The sequence below is a fragment of the Moschus berezovskii genome, chromosome 23, assembly GCF_049115385.1.
Source record: "Moschus berezovskii isolate FMDL1 chromosome 23, NW_MosBer_1.0, whole genome shotgun sequence".
Taxonomy (NCBI): domain Eukaryota; kingdom Metazoa; phylum Chordata; class Mammalia; order Artiodactyla; family Moschidae; genus Moschus; species Moschus berezovskii.
The window spans coordinates 29,214,851-29,225,471 of record NC_142482.1 but is presented as its reverse complement, the minus strand read 5'-3'; the positions used below and the strand labels follow the sequence as shown (position 1 = coordinate 29,225,471).

Genomic DNA, 10,621 nt, shown 5'->3' with positions numbered 1-10,621 from the left:
ACTCCAGTTGTGTCCGTTCTTGGCCTCAGAATTTCCTAAGAATTTAAGATCTTCCTGGCTCTAAGATTCCCAAGACAATCAATCCCCCCAGAACCAGGTCTTACAGAGTGGGGTCCATCTATTCCACTGTCTTCAGTCTTCACAGATGGCTCTTTATTTTTCCCTTTCAGAGGATTGTTTCAGCTAAATGGCAAACAAAGACCTAGAAGGGTGAGTAGGGATTCCCCAGAGGCCCAACAGTCAGGACACCAGTGTGTGGGGGTAGGGAGGGGCTGGCTAGGCAATGAGGCACCATATAGGGCCACACCCTGGGAAAGGAGGGTGCAGAGGGTTACAAAATGTGTGAGTTTATGAACTACACTTCCCCATCAACATTTTCATATACAGCATCAACAGGTACACGTTCCCTACCACCTCCATTTACCTTCCTCAGGTCCCACACCTATTGCTTTTAGGTTCGAATGGTACCAACAGCTGAAAGACCAGAACCACTGAAGCTGGGGCTCTTCACTCCCTGGGCTAGATACAATTTCTTCACATGCATCTCTGGAGTGCCCAGCCAAGGTTAAAAGAGATAAACAGGTGCATCAGCAGGCTTGTTGTCAGGGAAGATGATATTTGTTGATAAAATTATTAACTGATCTTTTAATTTCTGGATTCCTTTGGAGAGGATTCATGAAATCAGAATGACCTGGGCCCCAGTGCCAAGCCAAGACTTGTCTAAATTACCTGGATGATTAACTTTGTTTGATTGTCTAGACATTGTTTGTGAAGGTTTTTAAAGTAGGACTTGAGGGATCAGACTTGCCTTTATGTCTTCCATCTCAAAAGTTTATAATTCCCTTCTTCAAAATTCTCCCTCAAGTCGACCCCTCAGCCTGTCCGTTTCCAAGTGGGAGATAGGGCCCTGTTCCTCTTCTGTAAGGTACTATCAAACACAAAAACGGGAGAGTCCAGCTGGCGGAGCAGGCTTCAAGTGGACACAGCACAGAAAAGAACTCAAACCTTTTGTTTGCATTGATTCTATATTTATTTAGCACCAGTAAGTGGCAGGTTCCACGTCAGGAAACACAATCTGAAGCCAGAGATGAAGTCCCACAGCTTTCCAATGCTACCAAATTCAGCAGGGCAAACCCTGTTTAATCATCTCAGAGTAAAATCACACAGAATGTACAGTACAGTGTAAAGCACTCAGCCTCTGGAGTCAGCTGGACTGGGTCTGAATCCAGGTTTCAACACTTATGCAAGTTATTCAGTCTCCCCAAGCCTCATCTATAAGACAGAGGCAATAATATGAAATCTGTTAAGGTTATTAGATTAGATAATGTATGTAAAGTGCTTAAAACCTACTATAAAATATAAACTATTTTCCATGTTTTCTTAAAGTATAAAAAATAGTATATATTGTACACACACACACACCACACACCTATCTCCAACACTAGCAGGGTGAGGATTCTGCCTTCAGAAATAAGCAGATGTTCTTAGGGACAACGAGCATCAGTGCTCAGTGGTCAGGACAGCATCAAGCTGGAGAGGATAACAGTAAGGATCAGGATGGCCAAGCCACAGATGAAGCTGAGGAGGAACGGCCACAGGCAGGAGGGCAGGGATGACACGCCGACAATACTGCCAACAGTAACTGCCAGCAGCTGAAAAGCAACTGCAATGGAGACAGCAGGGCGAATTCCAGAAGGGACATTTGGCCTCACAGAAGTGACTCTACAGGGCAGACCCGGTGTCTTAGCCTATGGTTCAATCAGGCTTTGCAGACTCTCTTGGTTCTTTTCGCAGGTCCCTCCTGCTGTGTGACCTCTGCTTTGGGTACACATACTCTAAGGGTCACAGAAACCAACATGTGGCAAGCAAAGAACATCGGGCTAGGAGTTAGCTGATGAGGATTCTTAGTCCCAACTCTGCTATCAAAGTGTTAAAGAACCTTGGCCAAGTCATTTAACGCCCCATATTGGCCCAGGAATAATGAAGGAGAAAGAACTATTAGAAAAAAAAGAAATCATGGAAGGCTGAAGCCTAAGAGACCAAGGGAGACGATTACTCTAGCCTTAAGCCTCTTTAAGGCAAAAATGTTTCAGGAAAATTTAATATGAATCCATTCATTTTATAATATATTTAAGTCCACGAGTCACACCCACATTATATCCCTGTTAAAAATTCTGAAAAGCCACAACAAAAAGATAAAAAGGGTCACCTCCCCACACACACCCCCACCCTGGGGGTGTGGGTGGGGAGGGGAGGGGAGGGAGCCTGTCTGTGGGCTCATTTTTGCTTTCCAGCCCCCAAAAGAAAACACCTGACCCAGCACCCTCTGGGAAAATCAGCCTGTGATTCAAAGAGATGCTTGTTCAATGATGATTATTAAAACCCCAGCCATACCATCAGTCCACCAGAAAGTCTAAGGCGGGCAGGCAGTCAGAAGGACAGAACCTTCCTCTCACCAGGAATTAACTAGCTCCAAGCAAGAGATGGGTGACGTGGTGCCACCAGGGGAAAGATAATTTAGCCACTGTGTTCACGATGAGCATTCCCATTCATTCGTGGAAGCCTTTCAGTGTCACTGGTGCCTGGAACCAAATGTAATCCTCCCAGGTTGTAGCTGGGATGGCGGGTCGGCCACAGGACAAGGTCACAGTCAGCTTGTGGCCCCGGCTGGGCACTCTGTAGTTGAGCTTGGGTCGAAACCAATCTTCTCCACAGTCGCGGTGACCCTGTGCCATGACGATGGTGCCCATGAGTGGAGGGACCTGCAGTTCACTGAAGGCATCGGCCAGGAAAATGGCTCGGAAGAGGCGGCGCAAACAAGCTGCCGTGCTCAGGCTCGGGTCCATGCTGTTGGGGGCTAATCGGGACAAGTCAAGCTCGTAGAACTCCTTGGGGCTGAGGGCATTGCCCCCAAGGAGGATCAGCACTCGAGGGACTAATGTCCGGGCAAAGAGTCCCTCCAGGTGGCTGAGGACACTCTCCAGTTCTGCCAGGGTTTGCTGGCATTTCCTGCTGTTCATCTCAGCAGCGGCCCGAGGCTGCTTCTTCACCGCGTCCTCTGCCTGTGAGGAAAAAGAATGGTGACAGAGGTCTGCAAGGCAGACGAAAGCTAATGCCCTCTGAAGAACCCTGCTGGGACGGAGCAGACTTACAGGACTGGAGCTCCAGTTCAGTGAACCGCCACACTCAAGACCCTGGGTTTTATCACAGGGAAATGTATCAAAAAGGAAAATAGATTCTTTGTACAAAATCATAATTTTTCACACTCAAAATAGCAATGACAGTGTTCTGAAGCAGGAGGGCATCCAGAAATTAGCAACTAAAATACTAAAATACTCATGTGGTGGCATGGCAGGTAGTAAGCTTTTGCTGTGCTGAAAATAAAAACAAGACTGAGGACTGGGGACTTCCCTGGTGGTCCAGTAGTTAAGAATCCACATACCAACGCACAAGAGGAAAGCTTGATTCCTGCTTAGGGAACTAAGATTCCCGTATGCCACAGGGCAACTAGAGAGCCTGTGCTTGGCAACTATTCAGCCAAAAAAAACAAAAACCACCAAGGATTATTTGGTCTAATTAATTCTGGAGTTCATCCTCCAGTTAAACATGGCATTCATGTTGAGGTTTGACAGACACAGCAAAATTCTGTAAAATAATTATCCTTCAATAAAAAATTTTAAAAAAACAAACATGGAAAACTGACGGAAGGAAGGGACGAAGGAAATGAAAGAGTGGGTGGGAAGGAGGAAGAAAAGAGGGGAGGGAAGCAGGAAGGGAGGGGAGAGAAAGGGGACTCCCAGTGGCAAAAATAACTAAAAAATAGATGACAGTGGCTAAAGATAACAAATTTTTGGAAGAGAGAAAGCAGTAAGCACTCAAGAGAGCTGAATACCAAGTGCTGTCAGAGGGGACTCCCCTGAGAAGCAAAACCACACTGAAGAAGTCCATAAAAGGCCCAGGAGTTGTTCACTTAAGCACCACAGAACACAAAAGTGGACACATGGGGGCCTAGTGAACACCTGTGCAAGGACCCTCAGCCTGCATGCACTCTAAGTCACTTCAGTCATGTCCGACTCTTTGTGACCCTATGGACTGTGGCCTGCCAGGCTCCTCTGTCCATGGGATGCTCCAGGCAAGAATACTAGAGTGGGATGCCATTCCACTCCAGGGGATCTTCCCAACTCAGGGATCAAACCTGCATCTCTCCTCTCTCCTGCATTGGCAGGCAGATTCTTTACCACTAGTGCCACCTGGGAAGTCCAGGACCCTTAGATGGTCTGCCAGTTTCCCTCAATCAAACACAATGTTTTGGAAGTGTTCTCTCTCTCTTTCCTTCCTTCTTTTTTCTCTCATTGAGTGGCGTATCAGATGGGAGCACAAATAAACCGTGTTCAGTTTACCATGTTTAACTGAAAGATAACTCCAAAATCACCTTTATTAGAGCAAATAATCCTTTATCATTACCACTTCGTTCCCACCCAATGTCCTTTAAGTCTATCAGCTAGCTCACAGGGCCTGCCATGCACGCAGAACTTTCAATGACTTATTCTTAAATATTCAGACACCAAATACAAGCCTCAACTGTGAAAGAGACCAAAACAAATATACAGGAAAGGAATCTGGAAGAAACAGAGACAGTGCAAGGAACAGAGGAAAACTTCAAAAACACAGTAATTAATACCCACAAGTAAGAGAAGTTCATACAGACAGGAAACAACAGGATACAATTAAAAAGGAACATGTGGGACTTCCCTGGTGGTCCAGTAGGTAAGGCTGTGAGCTCCCAACGCAGGGGTCCGCGTTCCACCCCTGTTCAGGGATAGAACTAGATCTTGCCTGCAGGTTGCAACTAAGACCCAGCACAGTCAAAATAAATTTAAAAAATAAAAATTTAAGAAAAAGTTCTTAAGACTGTGACTGCCAAAAAATTACTTTAAGTGTAAGAATATAAACTCAAGGAAGAAAAGTATAACAAAAACAAAGAAATGAGGATTTGGAGAGAAAATACACTAAAATTAGAGAATCAGTTCATGAAGTCCAAATGTAACACACAATAGGAGTTTCAGAAAAAGAAAACAAGAGAAAAAGCAGGAAGGCTTTGACTATCCAGACTAGAGTGGGAAAGGACTAAAGCCATAGGGCTGAAACATCCTTAACAGCTGCTTATGCTGACATGTGTGAAGGTTCCTTTGATCACCCTTTTTACCTGCCACCATCTAATAGCCACAAAGTTCACTCACCAGTATTCTCCCAAAGCTTGTGCCTACCTGGGGAAAAGGTTTTCGGTAGAAGTGCTTAAGCTGTTCGTAGGGCAGAGGTAGTTGCTGGCGTTGGTACATGATATGTTTGAGAAGTTCACAAGTAAAGCGACAGCAGCCTTCCTGGCTCACAGGCCCAGGAAACACCACTGGCACCACGCGGTCTCTGGGGCGAAAGGGCTCCAAACGGTTGGGAGGTTCCAGGGTGGAGGTGGTCTCAAGTAGTTCTATCTGGGGGTCCTGGGTTTCCTCCGACTTCTCACACCACTCCAAATCTAGTAGGTGCACAGAGGGACAAGAGAGAAAAACGAAAAACTTAAAAGGTCTATGGACATACCACCCTGAAGCCCAACCTCCTCTGCTCTCCAAAGCTAAGCAGGGTCCGGCCTGACTAGAACTTGGATGAGAAAAAGTTAAGAGGCCAAAGTCAGCCTTCCCATCCCTTGGGGCGACATCAGCCACCACAGCTGAAGCCACACGCCTACACTGGCAGATTCCCTCCGCAAACTCCCCTCTGGGCGGCCTCTTGCAGGTTCCAGATCCCAGTTGCCTAAAGTAAGAGACTGCAGGATTTGGGGGGACCGGGTGGCGGGAATTTCGGAAACAGCGACTGGAGATCTCCTCAGAAAGCAGAGGCCCTGATATGGGAAAATGAGTTGAGAGAAAGCGGTGTCAAGCAGGGCCCAGAACACGTCGCGAAGAAAGAGGAGAGTGAACCAATGGAATCCAGGGCCGCGGGGGCGATGGAGTCAAAGGAGCCGAGTCAGAGCTGGGAGGGACGACGGGAAATGGGGGCAAGGAACACGGATTAGTGAAACGCCTACTGGCTAAATGACTGGAAGGAGCCGTGGTAGGGAGGAAACAAACTCCTCGAGCTCCGGACTCCATACCTTACCAGGGACTGCAGCCGGGGACTGCACTTCCGGCTCCCGGGCGGCCATCACGACCTCCTCCCCGTTCTCCGTTCGGTTTGAATAGGCGCCCCGCGGTGCTTCATGGGAAGCCCGCGCCTCCACTTCCTGTTCTGCTGGCCCGGAAGTGGGAGGGGCGCCGCGTCAGTGTGGCAGAGGCTGCGCTGGCTGGGGAATGGATCCCTGTCATGGACCGGAGCGGATCCCTCTTTGGACACCCTTCGGCGAGTTCGTCGAGCCCTCCTCCCACAGAGAAACCGCGGGTTCTCAACTACTTGGCGCTGCCTTCCGAGGACACCCGCTCGCCCGCATCCATTCTTTCCTGCGTCCTCTATTCGCTACGCACCTACTTCGTGTCAGGCCCTGTCCTAGGTGCTGGAGTCTCTGCGGCGAAAAAGCCAGCGACTAGAGGGGTCCTCAAGGGGTTCAGTGCCTATAGATTCAATGCAGTGTGATGAATTATACAGTAAGGTGTGCAAGGGCAGTGGACGCGGAGAACAGGAGCGCCTAACCTAGAGGAGGTGGGAGTGAGGAGTGGTCCAAGAGGAAATTGATCTTTAAGATGAGTAAAGAGGAGGGCCTGGTGGTCCTGGAGACGGTTCAAAACAAACAAGGCCCAAATGGATTCACTTCTGCTAAATCTCACCAAGACTCATTTCCTAACCTAGTAGGAGTTTCAGTTTCTCCTGGAGTGGAATTTTAAACTAACCAGTCTGGCATTTCAGCGCTAGTGAGGTAATCTGCAAGATAAGTCCCCCAACATTCCCCCTAAATGGAATTACCCTTTCTTTTGCTAATAACCTCATTATCCTGCCTCCATTTCTATAAAAGTCTTGCATTTTGTGTCAGAGTGCCTTTGTATTTACTCGACGAGATACTTCCTGATTCATGAATTGTTAAATAAAGCCAATTAGATCTTCAGATCTTCAGTTGAATTTTGTTTTTTAATAAGACCTTGAAATACAAGAGGATTCTCAATTCAAGAAATAAAAAGAGTTCGGCTTATGAAGTATTAAGGCTGTGGAAGACAAACAGGAGCCAAATCTTAGTAAGGAAGGCTTTCTAAGCCATATTAAAGAGTTTGATCCTGTAAGGGGATGGAGGAACATTTGAAAGGTTTAAGTAGGAGAGTGACATGGTCATATTTACATTTTATACTGAAAAATTTCACCTCTACACTGGCTGCAGTGTGGAGATTAGATTACAGAGAGGATAAAGGAGGAGGCACAGATACCAGTCAGAGCTAGCAAGTGGAATTACCCAAGTACATGGTGAGAGAGGCCTGAAATAGGGTAGTCACAGTGGGGTGGAGAGAACTGGGTGAACCCTATAGATACTCAGGAGGTCCAATGAGTAAGCTGGTTGATCCCAGGAAGAGGAGGGAGAGTGAGAGACTGTCCAGAAAATAAGCAGAAAAAAAAAAGATAAACAGACTTTTTATACTTCAGCAACTCTATGGCCAGATTGTGCCATTCAAAGAAGGAGGGAACACCAGAGGAAGGCCAGTTTTATTGGGTATGGGTAAGGAGAAAAGATAGGTTCCATTTTCGATAGGTTGAGTTTGCTGTTCCATTGGACAGTGAAGAGATAATTTAGGGACACCGTGAGGAGCAGAAATATGTATTTGAAAGTCATCAGCATGGGAGTGGTTAATCACCCAGGGAGGTTGTGTACAATGAAAATGAGCAAGGATCCTGAAGACACTAATGTTTGGGGATGAGCAGAAAGAAAAAGTCTATGGAGGAGACTGAGGAGTAGCCAGGGAAGTAGTAATAAAAATAGACAAGTGTTAGGTGATAGAGACCAAGAGAACAAGTGTTTTTCGGGAAATGGACGAGCGATCAAAACACTCCATAAAAAGCATAATAATTAAAATACTGTGGTATTGGCTTAGGAATAAACAAAACAGAAGAGAGTCAAGAAACAGATTAATGTATCAATATATATATAGGTCTTAGCAATAATGAGGCTGACTCTTAAAAGCAAATAATTTGAAACAACTCCCTATCCATTTAGGAGGGGAAAAAAATTAGTTCCCATTACACACTCTACATAAAGATACACTCCAAGTCAATTAAACATATAAACATAGAAATAAACCTCAAAACTCCTAGAAGAAAATACTGGAGAATAATTCATAATTTAGGAGTGGGGTTGGCCTAGACATGACACAAAACCAAGAAAATATAAAGAAAAATATTGCTAAATCTGACTTTAAAATGTATGTAAAGGTACTATACATAAAGAATGAATGACTAATTATGTACCAGGAAAAAAGTCTGCGTGTGTACATCCATTATTTACCCCACAGGCAACCACCTCATAAGCACCTCATAAGCAACCCCTCCAGGAAACTAAACACACATATCACCTTCCATCTCCCAGGACCCTGATCTCCTCCTGGGCAGACATCCCTGCTCCTCCTACTCCTCTGCCAGCCTTCACTCCTGTTTGTGGTAAGCCAGGTTGTATAAGAACAGACATCAGAATGGGCTATCCCACCCCATCTCTTAAAAGAAGGGAACTGGAAAGAATGAAGTGAAACTGTGTGTGGGACAGCTGAAAGATCTGTGATGATGAGAGCACAAGTGTTATCAGGTGACTGCAGCAGACCCTGGTTATCAAGAGACCCCAGTGGTGGTGGTGGTGGCGGTGATAATGTTGGAGGAATAGTCTTAGCTCTCGCTTCCAATTCTCATCTTTCTTCAGCTATCTCACTCAGCCCCTAAGTAGCAGTTTTCCTGGAGGGGTTGTGTCCCTAGCTGTCTGCAACATAACCTTCCTTTAGCTGAACAGGATACAGAAGTCACAGGTGCTTTCAGTGAAGGCCCCATAATTGGTTGGGTCTGCTAAGCCCTTTTGGAGAAGGCAATGGCAAGCCACTCCAGTACTCTTGCCTAGAAAATCCCATGTACGGGGGAGCCTGGTGGGTTGCAGTCCATGGGGTCGCTACGAGTCTGACGTGGCTGAGCGACTTCACTTTCACTTTTCACTTTCACACATTGGAGAAGGAAATGGCAACCCACTCCAGTGTTCTTGCCTGGAGAATCCCAGGGACGGGGGAGCCTGGTGGGCTTCCGTCTATGGGGTCACACAGAGTTGGACACGACTGAAGTGACTTAGCAGCAGCAGCTAAGCCCTTTTGCAGATTTTGGTCCTTCTGCTTTCACCGGTTTGGGGAGTTACACCATGTGGACAGCATCTACCTGATCACTAACCTGCCTTCCTCCTTGTGGTCCTTGGGGGGGCAAGCCATGGACTCCAGCAGGTCTGAACCTCTGCAAGGATCACCAGAGGTAAGCCACTGGTGCTAGTTTTCCAAGGAAAACTGAGGTCTGCAGGGAAGGGTTGTTTTATTTCTAGGCTGCGTTTGAGGATCTCGCTGTTTGTGAAGAGAGGGGAAGTGGATGTACAATGGGTGAGTGGTGAGTCACGAGACAGCCACGAGGCTGGGAACTGAACTCTGGCGTCCTGACTCCCAGCTCAGCAACACCATCTGCTTCTCCACTCTGCCTTTCTAGTGTGTTGTACACTGGTTTATGTCACTGAATGTGTTTACTCTTTGCTGACTACAAGAGCCCTAAAGAGCAAGAGAGATGACAGCTTGGCAAGAAAGTCAAAAGTCAGCAATCCCCTGGGCCCTTGGCCAAGTTTCTATTCCAGGCAACTTCCCCCGCCCTCGCAGCGGTTGACGTAACCCGAGCCCCAGCCCCGCCTACACCCCTGGCTGTTTTAAAACCAAACTCGGTTCTCCCGGATTGGTTCTGCTTCAAAACAAACGGGAGGGGTAATACTCGCTGCGGGCACTCGCTGCAGGGCAGGGCTGGTTTATGCATTCCGTCCTTGTGTCGGGGCCACCGCGGTGTCTCGGGCTCCTAAAACCAGCCCCTGGAGGGTGCCAGCCCGGTAATAAAGCAGTGACTACTGTGTAAATGTGGCATAATCATCGCAACAATAAAAGCCATAATTAGGCTAACCACCATCCGCCCCCGCCCTGGCATTGGTCCTGACTCACCCAGAAGGCACGCATGCCGTCGAGGGAGAAACTGAGGCATGGGCGGAACCAGTAGGCTGGAGGGACAGGTCGCCCTGAATTCTTCAGCTCTCCAGGTCCAAAACATCTTGTCTGCGATCGCGTTAAGGGGATAAATCCAGAAGCGCCTACAAGGCTAGATTCTATGTGAGCTCCCGCGACTTCAGTGACTGCCCCACCTCCAGGCCCCTGGAAAAGACCGGCTCAGCTCTCGGAGACTGGAACCAGACTACAGTTCCCTTAGGTCTTTGCGCGCAAAGCCACGCTCCTTGCCTACGCCCCGAAGGCACCCGCGGGCCCTTGCGCCGCGATGCCTCCTGGGAGTTGTAGGGCTGCAGCGAGCTCTTTCCAGGGAGCTCCTATTGCTTGAGGACTCTATATCCCATGGTGCTCCGCGGCTGTTTCTGACGCGACCCGGA

General features: G+C 47.6%; 1 protein-coding gene across 2 annotated transcripts; it reads right to left on the bottom strand.

Moving 5' to 3' along the window:
• Positions 1-996: 996 nt before the first annotated feature.
• On the bottom strand, positions 997-10,524 carry MAD2L1BP (MAD2L1 binding protein). Of its 2 annotated transcripts, none has more exons than XM_055406816.2 (3): positions 10,185-10,524; positions 5,268-5,533; positions 997-3,062 (listed from the first exon to the last, which is right to left on the bottom strand). In XM_055406816.2, exons 1-3 carry the CDS (start codon positions 10,288-10,290, stop codon positions 2,550-2,552), a joined length of 885 nt encoding a protein of 294 aa, XP_055262791.2. In that variant the 5' UTR covers positions 10,291-10,524; the 3' UTR covers positions 997-2,549. The 2 variants fall into 2 exon arrangements, with proteins under 2 accessions (XP_055262791.2, XP_055262792.2); XM_055406817.2 differs by lacking the exon at positions 10,185-10,524 and adding an exon at positions 6,154-9,029.
• Between the last annotated feature and the right edge of the window lie 97 nt (positions 10,525-10,621).